Source organism: Lycorma delicatula, chromosome 7, assembly GCF_047948215.1.
Source record: "Lycorma delicatula isolate Av1 chromosome 7, ASM4794821v1, whole genome shotgun sequence".
Lineage (NCBI taxonomy): Eukaryota > Metazoa > Arthropoda > Insecta > Hemiptera > Fulgoridae > Lycorma > Lycorma delicatula.
The window spans coordinates 118,132,108-118,156,790 of NC_134461.1; the positions used below are offsets into that span (position 1 = coordinate 118,132,108).

Consider the following 24,683-nt stretch of genomic DNA (forward strand, 5'->3'; position numbering starts at 1 on the left):
ACCGTATTATAACAAGTGAATAAACAACACCTCGTGAACTGCTATGTTTAGAACGTAAAACTTGCAAGAGAATATAGAAAAAGAACATTAAAAAAGGAGAATACGTTAAATAATATTGTAATATGTTTTTAGAGAAGAGTAAGATAGGATGAAATTAGAAATGAAGCACAATGAACTTTGCAAGGATAAATGAGATGAAAAGACGTTTCAATAAAGAAAAAGTAATCATTTCGGTCACGTGCTAAGAGAAGGAAGGTTTCATATAAGCAGTTTTGAAGGAGATTCAGTTGTTGAAGGCGAAATAAAAAGAAGATGATTTCGAAGAATAAATTAAAAGTGATAAATGATAAATGAAATCGTTAGTGTCAAGGATTTTTTAAAGGAAATAAATTGTTTTAACAAATATTTATTAAACGTACTCATCTCGTACAAGAAATATTTTAAAATACTTATAAAAATAATTCACATTAATCTAATAATTAAAGACAAATTTTATTTAACTGTTGAAATTATGTTTAAAATGTAAGAAACTGTAATATAATGCATAAAAAAACACCAGAAAGAGGACATATATAAAGAGAAAAGTTCCAAAATTATAAATTGCAAAGTTTCTATCACATAATGTAAAAGTTTATAAATATTATAAACTTATATAAAATAACAAAACTTTTAAATAGTTCATTAAATTTTGGACAAGTTTTATAATTTTAATTACGGGATGATTTGTTATTAATAACTTTTTTTAAGTTTAAACTATAAAAAAAATGCATTACTAAAAAAAATATTTATATAAATTTTTCGAAAATACATTAATAATATAAATATTTATGCATAAGTATAAAGTTAGACATATATAACACAATAGAATTTCACCTTTGTATCTATTTATTGTTTTTATTTTATTTTAAAGAAAGTATTACAAAAATATAACTGAGAAAAATAGGTAGCTTATTTTATTCTTCAAAAATATAAGTTAAAAGCCTTGAAGAAAAAATACGTAAAGGAAAGTGGATCTAATAGTTTTAACACTTCATTAAAAAACAAAAACATTGCCAGTAATTAATTTTTTCCTTGCCTCCTAGGGCCGGACCCGTATTTAAGCAAAAACACAGCTCTGGAATCATCTCTAAACACTGGAAAGGGGGAAGGAGCAGCGTCAGGCCCGGCTATGTCGTTCCCAGCCGCTCCAACCCAGTAGCCGGGACTCGGTCCTTTAATGTCTGACCTCTAACGGAGGCTCCCCCAGGGGGGCACCCTAGCCGGGACTCGATCTTTTCAGCTTGGGGAGGGGGGTCAGGAGACGTCCTATTTCCTCACCGTCGCACATCCGAGCAAGCCCAGACGAACTACGACTCCACAGAGGGCTGTCCCTAAAGCCCTCGCTCCCCGATATTTCTGCTGAATCACCCCTACTAGATATTGCGAGATCAGCTTATACCAATGCTTGCTCAGCATTTTTCCTATGATGTTCTCCACACTCAGCGGCCCCACCGGCCGCCACATACGTGACGGTCACGATTCCACCTATTCCACTAGAAACCCCCACCTATTTTCACTGCTTCCTTAACCCGAAGGGTAGCCCTAGCAAATTCCACAACCGCTCTCCAGTTGTCTTCTGAGTTCAGCATATACGCCGTCAGATCTTTCGGCTCTAGGCTACTAATGCCAGCACGGGTCGGCGGTGCTCTTCCCACTCCGGGACACCCGAATGCCAACACCATAAAAGTATGACTCAAAATTTCCGTGACCCGTCATCAACTGTGTAACATGATAACTCATCCTACATCGTTCTTGCTAGACAGGTAAAGTGCCCGGTATAACCACGGCTTTATTCCCACCATCGTATCTGCCGATTCATTCTTTCACCAAAAGATCGGACTCCCGCGAGTACGCATACGGCCTCGTAAGATCTAGTCCTGCATGCAGCAATTACACCTATCAGGGATTTTCGGTGTGCTCTCTTTAAGCGTAGCAGATTTCTTTTAATGGTTATGGTAGCTCTCCATACTGAGACTGCATACAACAGAATGGATGTTACTGATACCATGATGGCCTTACGTTTGGACGCCCTCGGGGACGCGTGTGAGGACATTAACCGACTCAACGCAAGTAAGGTTCTTTCGGCCCTGTCACAGATCGCAAGCACATGTTCCTCAAGATTAATCCATGGTGACTCCTAAGTATTTCACCTTGTCTATAGATTGAATGTCCACTACTTTCAACTCGATTGGCTCGACTCTCCTAGCTATGCCCTATCAACCCCTATCCTCTATCGAAGCGAGAGCCGAGATGCCCCGGTCCTGGATCTTCCGTTCAGTCCTTCCATTGACGAATACCGCCAGGTCATCCGCGTGGGCGACGGTCTCCGTCTGCAGTGGCAAACAGACATCTAAAAATCTGTCGAAAACGATGTACCAAAGGAGGGGACCCAACACTGATTTCCCTTGAGCACTTTGACCGGAATCCCATCGGGTCCCGAACTCTTTTTATTCCCAAGCATATTAATCACCGAGATGACTTCTTCCAATGTGAAACGTCTGACGTTTAACGTTCTTGATTTAAAAATTGAGGGCTTTCCTGCACACCGTATACTGTCGGGCAACCTCCACGCAAACCTCTCTGCCGGACCGTCGTAGACGTTGCTTAAGCATCCTACTCCGTTGAAGGTTTAGGCATTTGCGCCACCTTCGACGTCCTCCAGTAAACTGGTTTATGGTCTCTACATCTACCTGCTATCCGGGAAATCTTGTACTTGACAACCTCCTGCAGGGCCTCAGATGATAACTGAAGCCCGTCCCTTAGTTTTTTCTTGACGTTCTGGACTATGGTGTCCACCTGATGATCAGACAATCTTGGAGGTAGCCCACAGTCCCCAACTCTGAAAGAGAGGTCCCCGCACCACCAAAATCGAGGCGAGATGGTCATTAGCAGCACCATCTGCCAGCGTCGTAGATGGTCACTAGCAGCATCATCTGCCAGCTCCCTTCAGGTGCAAAAATCGTGATTCCCACTTCCATCCAAAATAGTTATATCCAGAATGGGTGTTTGCCCTCTGGCTTCATAAGTAGTCCCGTCATTAATACAATAAAGCCTCATCAGGTGCATCAATCCCGTAAGGACCTCTCCCCTTCTGTTAGTATAATCACTTCCTGCCGCAACGGCGGGATATTTCCCCTTGCGGCTGGATCATGAATTCCTCATATTGAACGATATCACAATTCGGGTATATATATGCTCCTATGAACACAGCACCTACGAGTTCGACCGATACTAGGCCAGTCCTCCTCTCAAAAAACCGCCTGTCCAGTCTGCGACTGACATCCCGAATAGCTACATCGCCCCTCTTGTCCGCGCACCATTCATTCTTGGCAACAACGGTCTTATTTTGTTCAGAAGTCACAATGAAAAACATCTAAAATAACAAATAAGTCAGAAAAATTACAGTAAAACACATATTTTCAGGTGCTTCATATTTTTTTTTTTTTAAATAATTTTACTTATCATATCAACAATTAAAGTCATTAGCGACTTATCAGTGTAATGTAACTGTACCGGTAAATGTACACAGCCCAACAAACTCAGACCGAATATTCCTAAGACATCTGGCTAATTAAAACCCAACCAACAAAGAAAATCGGTATCCACAATTTAGTACTCAAATCCGAATAAAAGCAACTACCTGTATTAGAATTTGAACCTGAGAACTGTGACTTTGAAATCAGCTGATTAACGACGAGTTTACCACTAGACCAACCGGATGTTGCTTGATTTTGTTTTTAATAGCATTAACAATACTTTTAAATTTTTAATTCTTATATAGCAGAAATAATTTTCTAATAAACTATGCTATTCTTTAGTGTTTAATAATGAAACGGTACATAATAGATAAGTTTAAAAGCGAAACGTAAAGGCGGCTAAATTCCAGTTTATCAATGAGACGTAGCCTGCATTGCGTGTAACACATTAATACATACACACAAACTGAATTATACATAAATATCATAACTGAAGTATAAAATTACATTACGTTATTAATCGTCCTTGATAATCTTTTTCAGTAAAAGTTTTTTATATACATAAAACGATTAAACTCATTATACAGTAATAAAAGACGGCCTAGTTTAATTTCTTCTTTAACCACTTTCAAACGAGCAACGCTGAAAATCGATTAAACAAGAAGAGCAACAAGTAAAAAATAAAATAAAAATCCGTAGTAACTTTCTATGTAATTTTATTTCTAAAATACTCAATACATATTTAATTAAATAATATAAAATCTTTTCTTGAAGCGTCATTTATCTAAAAAGTGTTTTATACATTTTTGTTATCGAAAAAAAATACAATAAAAATATTTTTCCGTGGAATATTTCATTAACTAATGAAGAAAAAATGTAAAGTAATATTACCTAAAACTATTCTACGCAAAAATTTAAAGTAATAAAAACAAAAAAAAATTAAAATAAAGGCCTTTTCTTAAAAATAAAAAAATTAAAATGTTTCATCAATATAAATTATATAATAACAGAATTTGTTGACTTTATTAATAGAATAAATAAAACTGAAGGTAATAATTTTAAATAAATTATATTAATAATAAATCAAAAAAAAATCTCAATGCTTATTTCTCCATAATAAAGGTTAAAGAAAAACAGAAAAGTATGAAAAAATATTACGGAAAAAATCAAAATCGGTACCTTTAAAAGCAACTGGCTGATTCATCAAACGCCCAACAAAAACTACTGAAGATAAATTGATGAAAATTTGTAAACACGTTCTTCTTACGGTGTAAGTGCACACTAACAAAGGATTTTTTGAAATCCCGAGTTTAAAGGGTGAAAATAAATTTTGAATTTTTTTAAAACCCGTATTTTTTTAATCTCTCAGTAACAAATGAAGATATCAACTTGATTTTTGGTGTGTATAATTTTCATGTAAATATCTAAAAACCATTTTCTAAATTTTTCGAAATTCTACCTTGAAATATGTGAAGAAAATTAAAAAAAAATATTTGAACAACTACTCCAAATTTTCCCCATTTCCGACTTTACTAAACGAGATATTGACTAGATCAGGGCTTCAAAATATCTTCAGATAAATATCTAAAAACATTTTTGGTGTTTTTTTTTTTTAATTATTAAAGGGCCGGCCCGACGGCTCAACCGACACAGCCACTACCGTTGTTACTATACGCGTATGTGTGATGCGGCTGGCTGCACCTGCCTTAGTTGATTAAAAACATAAAATAAAAGTAATTAAAATAGTTTTTAAAAAAATGAGAAACGAAGTATTTTTAGCTCCTAATGATGTTTTTCGGGTAACGCTAAGGGCAAAATACATTTTTACCCGTACGAAGTACGAGTAACCAGTTATAACTAATATTTTTAAGATGGAGGTCGATTGTTTTGAAACCTACATTCTTAGATCACTCAAAGTTTCGGGTCCTGTACTAATGAAACTGTTGCTCTGAAGAAATTACACTACACTTATATTTTTTATTAAATTGAACAGGCTTTAATTTCTATTTGTCATTATTATTCTCACAAGCATGAATTTAATAAACACAGCGGGGTCCAAGAAATAGAGCCCTCTGGCTATACGGGAAGGGTATTAATATCGCGAGCAAAGTGACGTGGGAACGCTAATAGATATATAAAATGCTTATGAAATAAACACTGTTCTGCGAATAATTTTAATTTATTAAAATTAACTGCTAAAGAAAGATTTGTAAACTGTACCAGTATTACTAAAGACAAGTCCTTCTAAAATTAGAACGTTATATTAATAATTCTGATAAAAAAATTGCGTACGGGAATTCACGTAAAAAAAAAATTCTATAATCGGCAACATACGAGTATAACGAACCAAGTAATATTGCGCAAATCTATCACTCAGTTCAGAGCGGCTGTCTTGATTCCGTACCACCCTACCTTGGCCGCCTTCTTTCAAACGGTGAAAGTACATACAAACATACACACATAAACAGCATAATATACACCCGTACAACCGCCAGCAGTCATCTACTTCCAGTTTTACACTAACTACTTCCACTTCCACATCCATATCCTTAAAAGTCATCGTACCAGATATCGTCGTCGATTTACCTGATTTGCAACATAACAACTGATTTGGCAACATTCTGCTAAACAATTAAGGTCAATAGTATTCCTTCTATTTACTTGTACTGAAAATAAATGATTTACAATAAGTAAATGACAACACTTCTTTATTATTATTTCTTTTTTTTTTTTAATATAATTGGTTTTTTGTTTGGTCAACAACTAACTTTTTATTTAACTTATGGAGTTACGCAAGTTTATAATTTAAAAAAAAATATTTCTTTTTGAAAACAGTTTCACGTTATTTTTTTTTTATGAAGGCTATTTCTTTTAAGTGTGTTTAGAGAAAGAAAAAAATTATTCATATGTGCATACTAGAATAGTAAAAAAAAGAATATTTTATAGAATTTCTGGTTTTAACGGTATGACTCAAAAAATAAGTTTATATAAAGATTAAAAACTACTTCATAACAAGTGTGTTTAGAGAAAGAAAAAAATTATTCATATGTGCATACTAGAATAGTAAAAAAAAGAATATAGAATTTCTGGTTTTAACAGTATATCACAAAATTTCCAATAAAGTTTGACATTTTTTCACTATGATAATCCAATATTAAGAGAAAAATAATAAAAACTAATTCAGTTGATTAAAAATAATAATATTGACAATATTATCTAAATAAAAAAAATATATAACAATGTAGGAAAATATTACAAGCGGAGGTGAGTGCAATTAATATATTTTTAATTAAGTTTTTTAAATATGGCACAGTTGGTATATAATATTTTTCATATATAAATAAATGAAATACAACCTTACCAACAATTCAGATTTTATGTTAGCAACAGTTTTATGTAATTATAATTTCAAATTGAAGAAGTACATTGTCATTTTGTTTCAGTTATATTTTACGGTAAGTTAAGTTTTTTAAACATGGACAGCTGGTATTATATAATATTATTTGTATCAAAATAATATATTTTTAATAATTTTTCAATTCTATTATTTCCAATGAGACTTTTGGTATAATAAAAAACCCACAGAATATTTTCATACCTAACCAAACCTAAAAATTTGCCTTATCTAAATAAATTTAAACTTGAAACAATAAATAAAATAATTAAAAATAGCTACCTAATTCTTTCTAAATTAAATAATAAAATATTGTTGATAGTCCTTTTTTTACCCAGACAGAACGGAGATAACATATGCATTTGGGATAATAGGTTGTGTGTTTGTGCGTGTATGGGGGGGTGGGGGGGGGTGGTGCTGCAGTAGATATGTTTCTTTAAAACAGCTTTATGGGTTTTTAAAAATTTTTAATTTTATCATTTGTTACTGAATAAAATTGTTAATTTGAGGTATTCAGTGTTACTTAATGTGCAGATGACAATTGTAGATTAATGCTATGCATTTTACATTTAAATTTCAACATCCAAGTTGAATTACAGTAGGTTTGTTAACTTAGATAAACAATCATTACTTTAAAAATTTCATAACGAGAGTTCTCAAAAATATTTTGAGCAATTTTTATAATATACAACATTTGTACTTAAGAACTCAAATGCAAACTAGTGGAGTACTGTGACTTGAGATTTTGATAATTTGAATTTTTTATTTTTTTTTAAGTTTTTATGATTATTCACAATGATTTTCATTTATCATTTGAAGAAAGTTCTACGATACAGTGATTCCCAGATTTAAAGAACTTTCTAATTTTCAAATCTAAACAGCATAATAGAACTGTCCTCCTCATTTTATTAGATTTGCTGAAAAGAGTTGTATTTGGAGTAAAAAATGTTCACTATTTGTATTAAAAATATTACTTGTAAAATTACATTGGCAGTAATGAGTAACATCAGTCCATTATCAAAAATTAATAAAGGTGGATGACAATTTTTTATTTCATTCTATTCTCAGTACATAAATTGTGTGTAGATGTGCCTGGGATGCCATAACTTAATGGTTATGTGCAACTGATAGACAAGTTACTCAGATAGAAGGTGTAGGCTTACTGAGGAAAATGAGGAGTAAAATGTTTTCTACACTGAGCCAAAAATACTGCAACATATTAATATGCTTAGTCTTCTAAAATACAGGCATGTATTCAATCCCTCTCATAACGGCTGGTTGAATAATAAGCATAATTATTATCAAAGAAAACAGATTCAACTAGTGACACTTGTGCCTTACCAAATTTCAACTTGTGTCATGGCTGTAAGAAAGACTGGAAAAGCTAGTGCAAAGCAATGAATTTAATTACCCCTTTCTAATATTAAAACAAAATCTTAAGGATGTAAGTAATAGAATATACTTACTTTAATTAAAGAAAAGAATGTTAGTGTAAATTGAAGAATGTTTTGAGAGTACCCTAATGCAAGCTCTTTTAGAATGTTTTTTCTTTATTCAAATTTTTAACCACTGATATACATATAACAGTTGATTTGGATGCATTATAACAATTATAAATCTGATAAATTTAAACAATTTCTCTATCTCTCAGTGGTTGAAAAAAAATCAAGGTTATTTTATCTATATTGATCAAATATCAGTTAGTTTCTACTGGCATCTGGTCAAAAGAAAACAGTATAATATAATGACACATTAGGGAATAACAATACTTATTCAATAATGGATATCTTTTCTGATTCACAATTGTCTAAAGATTGTTTCACTGAAACTACAATTGGGTTTCAGTGAGTAGAGATCACAATACATAACATAAAACTTTTAATAAAACAGTTCTTTTTTTAAAAATAAAAATGAAAACAACTGAAAAAGTTATAAAATTGAATTTATTTAATAAATCTATTCAGTATAGATGTATTATTATAACTGCTACATAAATTGACTTGTTTTAACAATATTCCATTAGTAGTCAAATAATAAGCATATTAAGCAACAGAAAAAATGAATGCTTATGTTTAATTTCCCTAAATGAAATTGGTTCTTATGATAATATGTAATCTGGAATGAACTACCTTAAGACTACACATAAATTTTTAAAACTGGGTTTATTAATAAACTAAATTACAAAAGTATAATAATTTAGGATAATATTGCACTTTAAATATATATAATAAAGTAGATGAAATAAATGTTTTATTAATATAAAACTGTTTAATAATCTATTCTCTAAATTCAATTGTATTGCATAAGGCCAGATGTGATAGATAATGCAGAATTTTTATATATGAAAATTTGAACTTCTAAGAAAAATAAACCATTAATACATACTATATATGAAAAAAGAAAGGTTTACAACATAATTAAAGTCAAGGTGATATTTTAATATTACTTGTACAATATTAAAATAGAAAATGGGAACATCCTTTCTCCTCACAGCAACAGCCGCAAACTACAGTCTAGACTGTTTGAATTTCATACAGCTCATAATTATTACTGAACATAATCTAATGACATCACTGCAACTTTCTAGCAATCACCAGGGCTCTCAAAAGTTCAAAAGATCTTGCAATTCTCAGATTCAGAGTCTCACATTCAATATTAAGTATAGCTACTCATTTTTTAAGTTAAAAGTAGAGATATTGTAAAATAATGTAATATTTAAGCACATTTTTACAAAAAATTTAAGTAATTTTTTCTTTTCAATTATTTATAAGAAATATTTTTATTAAAAATTTTGGATTTAGGGAAAGCTTATATTTATTTGAAATTCATTCACCATTTGGAAAATTACTTGTAAATTGTGATCTATCATTCATTAGAATTATTTTCCCAAAACCTCTCATAAAATAAACGATGAAATAATCCAATTAATTGAAATCCATATAAAAACATTCAAGAATATTAATTTTTTTTTAAATGGGTTTTAAATGAGTTAAAAAATTAATATTTAATTTGTTTAGACCTAATAAGTAAAACGTAGATTTAAAATATAACTTAGTTTAATTAAATGTATAAAGTAAACAATTTTCATTGAAGGTTTGAACGATAGTTATCTTAAACAAGAAGAAATGGTATTTGATACAAGTCACTCTCATAATCAATATAGCCATCCTCTGTAACAAGTATCATATACGAGGTGAAAAACTAGGAGAGGTTTCCTGTTGCATTCATCATGGAATCACACTGTAGTCAGTTGGCATTCCAAGCTACCAAGTTACAAGTGAAGTTCAGCCCTACACATGATATCTTCACTTAATTTACCACAGGAACTAGCTGAATACTAAGACATTATTACTCTCAAGGAAAACTAGTACCTCCTGTTCTTAGTTACTTGTTTCACAACTATAAAAAAATACATACGCCAAATTAATATTAAATACTTCTTACCTTACAATAGATTTTCAGGAAATTTATTCAGAATGTGTTGGTACATACCTGAAAAAAAAAATAAATAAAGTGTAAAAAAATGTAATGTTTACAGTAACAGTGAACAGATTAATAATCGGTAAACATAGAAAATCAGTTAAACCACTGATGCTGGTAAGAGCAATGCATTTTCCAGATCCAGTCGTTAATCATATATAAATCTATCTACTAATTTGTATTTTTCAGTTGTAATTATAAATGATTCTTTCAATTAAGCATGCTGTAACAATACAATGCAATGTTATGAAACTCATACTACTTATTTACATGGTCTATTTAAAATAATTTTAATAATTATACCATTTAGCTAGTAAATGAACTTTCTTACCAATAATTGATGCTTTTGCTACTGATGCAGTTAATGAAATAAGAGAAAAATGTATGAAACTCCTACTGCTAGGATTGTTGAAATATCCTTAAAAAATGGTTAAAATTCAATTTTTGCTTTAGCATCTCGTTTAAAAATTGTTTAATGTTTTTAATCAGTTCCATATTACAGAGAAATATTCAATAATTGTAAAAAATAGTTTCAAATTTTATTTCTGAGGACAATGTTTTTTTAGTAAATGAAAATGTAAAACAAGCACAAGAAAAATTTTCATTAAATCAATTCCCTTTCAAATTCAGAAGAACTATTAAGATTTATATAATTCTATAATACTTACATAATTCTATTAACATTTACACAGTTGACCTAAAAATGCAAGCGACAAAGGACATATTAAATTCTTTATGGAAGCTATACCATATCATAATACTACATTTAATGTGACACAGCTTTTTCCCAGCAGTCACTCTAAGAAGCTACCATCTACTGATGTTTGACTAAGCATATATACAGAATAGAAAACATGAACCATTAAACTTTTTGGAGTTCAAGCTTCAGAATAAGCAATTAAATGAAAACTGCAATAATTTTAATAATTTTTAACTTAAATCTTAGATCTGATATGAACAGTGCGTTTTTTTAAAATTTAAAATAACAATGTTTTTCTTATGAATATAATTGTTCTTAATTTCTTTATCATCAACACTGATGTGGTGTAGATTGATGGGTGAATTATCCCACCCATTCGGGAGCCTCACATATGAATTGGTTATATAACTACTAATTACTATAGTCTCAAATGCTAAACATACAAGCCAAAACCATTACTGCAGAAATACGTATTTAATAAAAAAAAGTTATGATTATGAATTGTTTTATCAGGAAATTATATTATGAGAAAAGTGAATGTTGAGATAAGTTATTTTTAATTAACAAACAGTCTGCAGGTTGTCTTCCTGTATTTTAATAAAACTGATAAAAATTTATATACATTCATTATATCTAAAACAAATTAATAATGTGAATTTCCATTCTTTATAATAAAATGCTATGTAAACATGTGAAAACAACAATATTTGATAAGAAGAACAAGTTACCCAATGTGAAAACCAGTTAATAAGTAACTGGCATATACGTTAAAAAAGATGTACTGTAATTGCACAATGAATACATTTAATTTATCTAACATTTGATATACATTTTAATAACTATTATTGAATAAATACAATATATATTATAATCTTTTTCCAAAAGCTAATCAAACAGATTTGTAGATCTGTTACACTGATAAAATCAAAATTAAAAAGAAAACTCAAAAAAACAAACATTTCATTTCGTATTTAATTTTTCAACTTTTGAAATTTATTCACAATAATTAATTTAAATAAAATATTCTATACAACCTAGATAACAAATTATATTCATCAAGAGACTGTTTTTTATTTTGTTAACAAAAATGAATTTATATATAAAATTAATTGTTTCAATTAGTATTATTTACGTATTTGATACATTTATTTTAATTATTTTCATATTAATTGGTTTTCTATTTTTAATTTATATACTGTGTTGTTTTTAGTATATAGTGTAGTAATGCCTAAAGACGCAAGCACCTTCTAATTCAAGAATATTTTTTATTAACTTTATTTTACTGTTATTGTAGTACAGGTTTATTATCATTTATGTATTTATCATTTGTTTTTCTAAGCCAGAAAGTTTTTTTTTGGTTGCTTTAACTGATGGTTTAAGTTATCCTAATAATTTATTTATTTACTTAAGTTTATTGTAATAGTTTATTGTTTTATTGTAATAGTTTTTATGTACTTATTTTTGTTTTTTGATTTTTATTTTTTTATAATGGTGTTGCCACTATACATCAAAGAATGTTGTAATGTATTTTCTCATGCTTGTTAAGACAAATACCAAAGTGTTGCTTTAAAGTATAATAATTAAAATTCAATTTTGAATTTTTATTCTTTCTTCCTTATATGTATAAAGATTTTTTGAATAAATATTTCATTATTTTAAAAAAGTTGTGTAACAGAATTTAAGAAGTAATGATTTGTAGTTTAAAGGATCACAACAAGCTATCAACTCCAACTTGTAACACCAAGCAAAATTAATCATTAGTTCTAGTAACACTACCACTAGGTTCTTTGTTGAAACACTCAGATGTTACTATCGTAGAGAAAAAACAGCTGTATTAATTTTTGAGAAAATTAATACAGCTATAAATTATAAATTAATACAGCTATTAATTAATCAATAAAATGTGCCTGACTTTCAATAAATGTGGTTGTTTTTCAGGTGGATTCTCAAAACATTATTTTGACTGTACAGCCAGTCAGGTAGATCTATGTTTCAGACAAAAAAGTAATACAACTTCTATCAAAACATGTAAATCACTCGCATTATCACTGTTGTTTTCCTAATTATCTGAATTTTGTAATGGAATGTATCATTACATAACTCTTGGAGAATGCGTCATGAATATCCAACAAACTTTCAACATTCAAAACACTTGGCATTTAGTAAAAATGTGATTAGCAGTTGTTCCTACCTCCCAGATCAAGTCTAGATGGCATAAAGTAATTAAGTTCCAGTCATTTTTTTTATACGTAATCAATTGGAAGTATGCTTCTTTGATATTATGCATTAGATTTTGATTTTAAACAACCATCAATAAATAATATACTGGCTATAAGAAACACGTTATCTACTCACTGTACAAAACATCAATTATCTCATCTACAGAAACCTTCTAAATAAATCTCTTATAAATTAAATAAACAATAGCAAAACAAGAAGAAAGATACACGATAAAAGTCTACAGAAAAGTCTTCACCATTCAAAAACTGCACAATACTCAACTTTCTTATAAAAACTTTCAGGATATACAACAGTATATTTACCTGAAGCAAGTAGGTATAACAAAACACTGACAAACACCTACTCAAATGTTAAAACAAAACACAGAAAAAGAAATAAAAAATTCATAACACTGATATTAAAAACCGCATTGAAAAGCTTCTTTTTTTTGTCAGTTTTTTTACTTAAATAAACAATCAAATTACCTGTTTTGCATATAGTGTTATATAATATGCACGAATACAAATTCATAGTTTTAAATAATCCCTGATAATGAAGAAATAACTCTGAAAGCGCTTGCATAATACATTAAAAAAGATGTTGGTAAGGGGAAATATATTGTTTATATAAAGAAGTACGTTAATTAACAAAACTTTAGCAACACAAAATATATAAACATAAAAAAGTATGAATATTGTTTTTGTACTTTTTTATATGTTTATATATTTTGTGTTGCTAAAGTTTTGTTAATTAACGTACTTCTTTATATAAACAATATATCTCCCCTTACCAACAACTTTTTTAATGTATTATGCAAGCGCTTTCAGAGTTATTTCTTCATTATCAGGGATTATTTAAAACTATGAATTTGTATTTGTGCATATTATATCATTCATAATGAACAGATAATTTATTTCAACAAACTCATGGTGAACAATAAAGATCATTGAAAATGTCAAACATCAGCTCCACATCCCAAAGCCCATTATTCAGTGCTCCTAGTGTTTCAACAAGCTCAGATATAGTATAAAAACTAACTCCAACACAAGTAAAGATTTTATAACTTTTATTTTGAAATAAACTGTACCGAAATTGTAATCAGTTTAAAATCTGTACTTAGAGTGTATTACAGACTTCTCCTGGGAGTTTCATAACCTACACTACTCATGGAAAATAATGAAAAAAGTGTGTATAAACATATGCCCTAAAGTGTTTCATTTGCAAGTTACGCCTAGTGAAAGACTTCATTTGGATTTCAGTTACCCTGGTGAAATGAGGTCATACTGAAATTTTTAGGATGTTAATTAAAGAGCAGAATTAGTGATTTCTTATGGTTAATCACCTGAAAAATTAAAGAAAATAAGTTCCAGAACTGTAACTGCTAAATGTGTAAATTTTAACAGTAGTTAATCGATTGTATATTATTATTTTAGTCATGACTGTATTGTTCATCTTTTAAACGCAAAAAATCATTTTTACTTATAGTACATGCATAAGAAAAACTATAAAACATTCTTTTTCTGTACAGGTACTTGAATCTGGAAGAGAATGTGAAACTTCATAATTTGGCGCCATATACAGATAATATCAACTGCTGCTCATTTGAGGAGAAAAATGAGAGGAATTTATTTTACACTTTGCCACATTTTTTTTTATTATTAATAATATTAGTTGGCTAACAATAGTTTTTCAGTGAAAAAATTTATGTTGACGCTGACATTTTTCGTTCACTCTACGTTTTCTAATAACTGTAATTTCTGATTTCCTTCTTATTTCTCCCAGTAAAAAATATATCCTGGATGTCTGTTATAGGTAAAAAACCAAACGATACAGTAAATAAGAAAATCACGTAGGAATTAAATATTAGTAGAATTCTAGCCAACAGAATTAAAAGTAATAACATTTCTTGTCAATTTATGTATCTAACCAATTTTACAGCAGTATCATGTAATAAAAATAAAAAAATTAACCTTTTCATTTTTCAATTAAAAAAAATCAGTAGCATTCCTCAGTCAAATGAATAATTTATTTTTTATGTATTTATTATTTTATTTTTCATAGCTAAAGCAGCATAATAGTATTACTATGTTGTTTATGAAAACAAAGAAATGGGTTTTATTCATTTGTCCTTCATTATGATGTTCCAATCACATTCATAATTTCAGATTTAATGACCATTTTTCAAAATGGGTTTAATGATTTTATATTTTTTCTTAATTTAATCTGAAATGTTATATTCCACATTTCATCCCTCAGTTTTATTAGTCTACAGCTTTTACTTTCCTGTTTAATTCTAACAGGAATTAAACAGCTAAAAGCTGTTTAATTCAGCTTTCAACATTTGTTTAAACAGCTTTCAGCATTTTAGCTTTAGCTCTAAAATGCAGAGCTAAAGCTTTAGAAGGGAAAGTATTGTAATCAGTCCAGTTTGGGCATATGCAATTTACCGGATCTTTATATTTTTACACCTAAGGAATCAAAAAACCAGATGGAAATTTTCCAGATATTTGTATATACATGTGTTTGTTCGGTGTTACATACTCCCTCTAAATCACCTTATATCTCTAGAACTACTGAACTGATATTGACCAAACTTGGTCAGATTACTTCTATGTATGGGGCATTGATGCCATTAAATTTTCAACTTAAAGGTCAAGGGGGTGAGGCTGTAGAGCAAGGTCACCCACAATATTTCAAGATTTCACCTAATTATGGTCTTATTTTTCTTAGGGGCATTTGTTAACAATTAAAAAATATGTAAAAAAAAAATTTTTGCAAACTTGCACCTCCACCCCAAAAAATGCCCTAAATAAACTAGTGGGTAAGTAGGTATACTGCGTCAATAATCCCTCCTCTTATCACAAGGAATGCTAATGTAGAACTGATGTACAGCTGTTGTAGTCATCTGGTATGCTGTGACGTCACAGGTGAGCAATAGAAATAAATAAATGAATAATATTTAAAGTGTAAAAAAGTGTTTAAAGTGACTGCTAGTACTGCCACACCTACATGAATGAAATACAGTATGCGCATGCACTTTAGTTAGAATCATTAAATTAAATAAACAAAAAATATTATATTTAAATAAAATGATACATTTTTTGTGTGTATGTATGTGTAAGGCATGTATCAGAAAAAAGCCGCGTGACGGGAAAGTCCTACATTTGAGTTATCAGCTTTTTTTTGTTATGATTAACTCACCAGTAAACTTTAAACTTCAACAAGATAATGTGGCGTGGAAACATTCTGTAAGATCCAAAAAATAATCAAGCACATGAAAAACAGTGTATGATAAAAGCAAAGTGTATAAACTGATTTCAGTAAATTTTTTAATCTGCAGGTTTATAATCAATAAAATAATTATGATCCAAAATTTTTTTATGAATATATATATATATATATTGTTGTACACGCATGTTAGTAATTGTAGAGTTCTGTCACCCACAGCAAATGAAACATAATTTCAGGGTGAAACAAGGGAAAGCCTTATAATTAACAACTAGCACACTCAAGAATATTTAACATCATGTAATTAATTACAATTTACTGTGATTTGTTTTTAATGAATACATAATTATTTGACTTCATTAAAACGTAACCTAAAACTGATATTTAACTTTAAATTATCATTAGTTCATGTAACAGGTCTGTAAACTATTTGTTATACACCATCTAACAACCTAATTGTGCTTGTTTGAAACAGGTCACATTTCTAAAGGTAATTACATTTTAGTAATATTTACAACTAATGTTCTGATCCTCAACATATCCTAAAAAAAAAAAAATCAATAAATGAGTACTTCTGCCTACTAATTTCTTTTAAAAATTTTGTTAAGTCAAGAAACACCCTACAAAAATTTCTTTTGGTTTGATGAAAAATATATTAATTATAATTATTTACTTATTTCCTCAAACTAAGTTGTTTTAATACTCTCCTATTTTTAATATACTCATATTTTTAGCTGAATAAAATGGATATCAGTTGAAAAATAGTGGCAAAATAATAAGTTTTAAATATTAAAATTGAAATCATCCAGAAAACTATTTACACAAAAAAATAGGTTTCAAGACATAAAAAACTCTTTTAAAAAATATTTCCTATCAAATTGACATAAACTGACAACACATTCATAATAAATGTACATTTAGAAATACATAACAAAAAAGATACAACTATTTTTCTACTTTATGAAAAAATGTGGTAAAGAAAACCCATAAACTATTGCATCAAAGTGGGCTTTTAAAAGTGGAAAGTGAATGGTACAACTATTGTCAAAAAATACCTTCTTTTTAGGTTATCATTGTATTTCACCTGGTCCCCAAAATTTTATAATTAATAAAAAAATAGATTTATGATGTATCTTGACGAAAAAAAAGTGTGTAAATTTTTTTAAATGTATACGTATGGTGCTTAAAGAAAAAATTTCATTAGTATTTTTCTCCTTGGAAAAAAATGACTGAAAAATTTCATCCAAATCAGTTTAGATTTGGTCAAGTTATCAAAAGAACAAACTGTACAATTAGGCAAACCAGAGCTTTGTCTAACCTTTGTTAAAGTGCATAAAATCACATACCTCACTTTATTGTTTGTTGAACAAACAATAACACAACTACTAAAAAAAAGTTTTTTATTAAGAATAACTTTAAAAAAAATTTCTATGAAATAAACAACAATTATGTAAAAACTTAAATTATATAGAGAGTGTATCACAAAGATCTCCCAGGAGACCAAGATCACCTGATCTAACACGTTTAGATTTTATTAATCTAAACGTGTTTCAATCTAAACGTGTTATGAGTGATCTAACACGTTCATGAGGAATTAATTGTTCACATTATGGTTCTGGCTGAACAACTTAAGGGCAGTCCTAAAGAACTAAAAAGAGTAACAGAAGCAGTAGAGAAACATGCCAAGAAATGATTTTAAAATGGTTGACTTATTTTCAGACATTTATTACAAACTGTTATTTATAATATACTTTGGTCTAGTGTACTTATGTCAAATATAAAAAACAGGGTCTTTCATCCCAATTTATTGGTTTTCATCCCAGATTTCTCAAAAACTACTGCAGATATGGTTCTAAGGACTATTTTATTCAATTTTACAGGTCTAAAACCATTAGAAATTACTAAGTTTGCCCCTTTAATTAACGGGGATATCCTAAAAATTTCAATACGACCTCATATCACTGAGCTGAAAACTGAGTGAAACCTTTCACTAGACATAACTCGCAAACAAAGCATTTTAGGATAAATGTTTATATAAAATTTTTCATTGTTTTCAGAAGACGAATAGGGTATAAAATCTTGAGAGAACTTCGTGATACACCTGTATTACTTATTGAGATTAAAATACACATAGATCAGTAACAATATAAGCAATATTTGAAACAATCAGAACCACAATTCATAACAAAAGAAATTCAGAAGATAAATAAACACAAAAGATAATTTTCATAGCCTTAAAATTGGTATTCGTTGGACCCAATCTTACTATCTGATCACCAGTGGATCATTTATTAGGAATCAAGTTCAAAATGGTACTGCTATAAAAGCTATGCTAAAAACAATTGTATTATATGAAGACTAATTTATCTTCTTCCTAACAGATTCAAAGTAGAAAGTAGACAACATTAGTTAACGTAGTTGCTTAGCTACAAAGACCTTAACATTCAGCACTATCATTCATCAGAATTATATTTTAATATTAGATTAATAATTTTGGTGAGCATGGATTACAACTTTACCAATCCGTTTTATAAACATTCCCCAAGGTTATACCTATAACAATACATCTAACTGCTAATGGATTTAGTTTGTTGTTTAAAAAGTAGAATTATGAGAGTTGAAATGATATCTTTTAAACCAAATTGCTATTTTTCATGTTACATAGAATAACACTTCAGCTTAAAGAAAGGATACATTTCTATATTTAATAAATTACCTGACAGTCTAAATGATATTCTGATAAATCAAAATTAAACTTAAAGATTTTATTTTACAGAAACAATATTATACTCTTATTAAGTTTCAAAACTGTACTCATTACACAAATCTAAATTTTCTGCATACTTGTTCAATATGTACTTAAATATTACCATGTGACATCTTCAAAATTTTTATTTTATTTTGTACAATTTTATTTATTTATTTAAAATAAAAGGTTCACAAAAAATGTTATCACTATTCACATTAACTTTTTATATGTCAGCATGGCTATATTGCATTCTCCATTTTAATAATTTTTCACTTTGTAATACTACTTTGATTAAGATTTTTAGACAGTCTTCCTTAGTTCTTCAGGACAAATGCTGGCTAACTCCATTTTTTTATCCATGGAATGGTATACCTACCAATTCCTCACATATTTTATGTAATGCATAATTACGTTCTGATCTGAACTAAACATTTATTTTTTATTATTTATTTTAATTGACAAAATACCAAACAGGTTATCACCCAAAATGTAAAACCAGAAAAAAATATTAACTGAATATTTCAAACTTACTAGAAAACAATAATTTTTGTTTACCACTATAAACTAGAACAAAAGGTATACAAAAAAAAAAAATACTCAAACAAGTCCATACAAGGTATGAGAAATGACACAAATACGTGACTGAAGTGCAACCATGAACAACCCACATGAAAATAAGTATAAATTGAAAAATTTTAAACACAACTTATTTTTTATTTAACATGGCAATTCTACAATAGAAGTTAAGAGCAGTAATCTTGCTATTTTTATAATGGATTTAAAAAATTAAGCTCTACAACAAGATTTAATAAGTCAATCTCCAGAGGTAATGGAAATCACTTGACTGATAACTATTGAGGCAGCACTTCCACTAAATCCTGATGGGTTTTTATATTTTTCTAACTTTTTTTTTATTATTACAGTATATACAATAAAATTATTATTTACAAAGTAGAATTTACAAAAGGGCACCTGCCAGATGGTGACTCAGCAAGTAAAAACTAACAGTTTACACTCTTTTCAACAGCCATATTGGGCATCTTTTTTGAGGGAAAATTTTATTACACATATGTCATTTGTCCAAATATATAGAGAACTTATGGCAAAATTTCATAAAAATTGGAAAATGTCTCCCAATAACTGCATCAGAAATGCAAAATGTTACTGAATAATAGTTTATGTGATAATAGTTTATGTGTCAAAAAGATGAAATATCAAAAGGTTAAGTTAAAACAACACTTCACTGTGATAGTATCACCTCACTATAGATTTCACTGTTTACATCATCTTCAATCTTTTTTGGAAAGGAATGTATAAATTCAGTTAAATTTTCAACTTAAATATTTTTAGTTAATTTCAAGTTAAATTTCTATCATTTCTGTGTTGAGTACTGCATACCTTTCTTAGTTTCATTCTTTCATTATATGTTGATGCGGTTCAGAACCACTCCATTGTCAAAACTTATTGTGCTAGTACTTTTAAATTTCTGTTAATCTTTATATAGCATTTAGTCAGGTCCCTTCTACATTTGATGTTTGGCCTTCTTCTTGTTTATTTGTTATTAATGTTTTCAATAAACTGATGTTTTAGAAAAGAACATCTGCTTGATTGTTGATCTGTTCATTTATGATCATTTTATTGTTACTTTTTAATTTAAAAATTTCTAGATTTTCTAAAATGTTCATTCTTCTTCTTTTTAACACATTTGTGAATTAATTTCATTGATTCTTCCACTTTCATCAGAATATATCCTTCTTTTATAAATGTGTTGCGTAATTAGTCTTGTTTTTTTATTTTTAAAAGATCTCATGTGTTCATTATATCTTAATTTTAATTTTCTTCCTGTTTGTCCAATATATGTTGACTTAATTGACTTTTTATTTTGCATATACCATTACTGTTGTATATATCTCTTTTTTCTATGTACTATTAAAAATCTGTTTTAGTGTATTATTTGTATTTATAGTCATTTTTATATTATATTTACTACAGAATTGTTTAATTTGGTAAATTTCTTCCCATGTTAATTTATTCCAATTTAAAGGTTTCTTTATCGTTTGTTGTTTTAATTTCATTTAATTTATTTCATTTTTAATCATTTTTCTGATCATCTTTTTTTATACCAGTTACTTTCTGCTACTTGAAAAATAGTGTTTAACTATTTTTTATAGGCTGCTTTCTTTAATGGTAATCGATTAAATTCCTATCAATTCCCATTAGACTCCTATCACTTTATATAACTATCCTCAAGCATTCTCTACATATTTTTGTTTAAACATGATTACACTCTAAGTACTAAAACACTCTAAGTACTAATATATTCTTGTCATAGAATATGTCTAACCATGATTACAGACAGTTTTATTCATTGACAAGTGATTTTAGTACATTTAATCTTTAGCAAATTAATGGCAAACTTCTTTGTTTAGAAGACTGAAGAGTCCATTGTAATCAGTGAAAGAATTATTATAAGGATGTTACCACTTTATGCATGGCCATGTCTTGTGAATCAGTATGTATATAAAGAATATCAAATATTCTTATTTGATATTCTTTTAAGAATATCTTATTCTTATAAGAATAGCAAATCACTGGAAGAGCAGCAAACAACTTGAATCTATGAATTAAACTGTTGTACACCAAAAGAAATAGAAAAGGAAAACTTCTTGACTCAAATTATTTCCATTACAATATAGTATTTTTTATGTGATCCAGTTTATCTTCCACAATAACAGAGATTATAATTTACTTAACATTATTTTCAAAGAAAAATATTTTAATTTATATACTTATATATTAATAATTAATTTATTAAATTTTCTTAAGATAAACTAACCTTAATTTGTTGCCAAAAAGTAATAATTGATATAAAAAATTGAAAAACGACATATTAATCCAAATGCTTATGGAAAAGAAATTAAATAACATTTTAATAACTATAATTTTTAAATAGGTATTTTTTGCAAATAGGTAATGAAAAAATGTAACACATAGAGGTTAAACCCAAATTAATTTACATAAGATTCAATTTAGTCATTTATCATTAAGATGCAGAATGTCTTCAACCTTTAATTTAGATTAAATCTACTTTGAAAGATATTAATGTTAAAAATGATGAATCCTTAACTTGTTGCTAATTTCAAAAAGTACAAAGTTTAAGGAAGAATAGAAACTGCATTATTTTTTTTTAATTTTTAAAGCTTTTTAGTCAATTTTATTATATTTTAAAATTTAATTTATTTAACATTCCTTAGTTTTATTTAAAATTAAAATTTGGATATGCATTCATGAAATATTCCCTTTATGGAATAAACAATTCAAAAGAAACAGCAATGCATAAAAATTTGAAGTATGTAGAGACTACAGACTACTACAACACTATTAAAAATATAACAGATTACTACAGCAAACTAAGCCTCTTTGAAATGTAAAAATATGTTTTATTTTCTTAGATAAAAATTAACCTGTGTATCTAAGTTTGTAATCTTGTAGACTCAGGCTGACCATTCCTGCGTTAACTGAACCCCAACCACCAAAGTACACTTGTATCAATTGTCTAGTACTCAAATCTGTATAAAAGCAACTAACTTTTACTAGAAATTAAACCTCAGAACCTTCAACTTTAATCAGCTGTTAAATAACTGATTTTGCAATGACGAGTTAACCACTAGACACCCCATGTGTTAAAAAAATACTTGATGCTTATTAATTTTAAGTTACATGATTTTCTCTTAACATTTGCTTATACTGAGTTTTTTCTATAATTTATTTATTTAAAGTTACTTATTTTTTGAAAGCTAGCACCTACTTGGCATAAAAAAAAGAGCTTATCTTTGTTTATGTAAAATCTGTATAGTGTAAGTTCATGATCTTTGCATTCTTGATTTACAATCGTTTACGAACTAAGCATAATAAAACTGAATGAATGATGTAAATTATTACTTAGTTTACCTGGTCTAGAATCCGGTTCAGATTTTATCTGTCGGATGGGCACAGGGAATGGAGATGCTTCACAGTTGGCATTTGGTGATCCAGGAACTACAGGTGCTGGCGTTGCTAACTTTTCTAATTTAACAAATTAAAAATGAAATTCATAATAAATCAATCATTTGTTTTAAAAAAGAAACTATAAATAACACTGAAATGACCATAAAATGTTGTAATTATAGATTATGCTATAGTTTGTTGTACCATAATTGCTAAGATTTTAGTTATTTGATGTAAGATACACACTCCTTAAAATACCACTGCCATTGCAAGATTGACAAGTATTCCTCGTCAGATATATTAATGAAAAAAAAAAGCAAAAGTATTCTCCTTGGTTTCTTTATTGACTCAAATACTACTGCATTTTAGCAAAGCAAGCAAAATGGAATCCAATCAACACTCAATGCTAAAAGTGACCTTCAATCTACTTACCACTTTTTTTACTGAACTTCATTACCTTAGCGAAAGCAACTCTGACTGGTGCCTCATACCTCAAGTGCTTTACATCTAACAAAGCCATATGAAAGACTGGAACTAAAGCAAGAAATTAGTGTACCATTCTCTGTTGTGAAATAATCCATCATATGTATTACGGTTTTCACTCTGTCGGGGATTTTAAATTGACAAAAAAAAATTAAAAATTATAGGAATAACACTGTAAAGTATTAAATTTCAGAGTTTTTATTGTCTAAATCAGAGCAAATCAGGTTTAAATCATATTATGACTTTTTCACTGGAAATTTTACTTTCAAAAATATACGAGAATTTCTGCAAGTTTCCTCAGTCTCACTTATTCTTTTTTCATTATTTTGAGCAAAATGTCCCAAAAGTAACTTTTGCTAACTTATTTCTCTTACTTTTGGCACCCAGTTATGTCATTTTTCCACAACGTTTCTACTTGCAACTGTTAATTAACTTCAGTAAGCAGTAAATAAAAAAAGCAAGTCACCTCAGTAAGTGCTTGGGTTTAATAGTTCTATACAAAAATCTGATGTGGACATACCACATGACTTCCTTGTACGCATATTAAATTACATATACACATTTTTTGCTACACTTCATTTAAACTTATACTGGTTAAACTTGATTTAATCAGTATGAGGAATTAACCAGACCAGAATCCAATAAATGGAATAATTGAATTATTATTAACTTTTATTTATATAACAAACCAGAAATCTGAAACTTTTGTTAATCAGCACTCATGAACATATGAATAACAGTGATCTAGAATATTATATTGCATAACAAGTGTTATAAAAATTATATTATGCACAAGTGATAAAAGTTACATATTTTCACAAGTGTGTAAAATATGTGTTACAAGTCGAGTTATGTACTATACTTTTTTTACGACCAGAATCACTTCCCCATAACAAAAAAAAAGATATCATTTGAAAGGTCCTTACA

The 24,683-nt window shown here is 28.7% G+C and overlaps 1 protein-coding gene across 1 annotated transcript in view; it reads right to left on the bottom strand.

Moving 5' to 3' along the window:
- The window catches only part of LOC142328146 (uncharacterized), a 646,852-nt gene that overhangs the window by 421,745 nt on the left and 200,424 nt on the right, over window positions 1-24,683 (bottom strand). Inside the window, exon 7 of the mRNA XM_075371689.1 lies at window positions 23,238-23,351. Within this exon, the coding sequence (XP_075227804.1) occupies window positions 23,238-23,351 (114 nt within the window). The remainder of the gene's footprint in view (window positions 1-23,237; window positions 23,352-24,683) is intronic.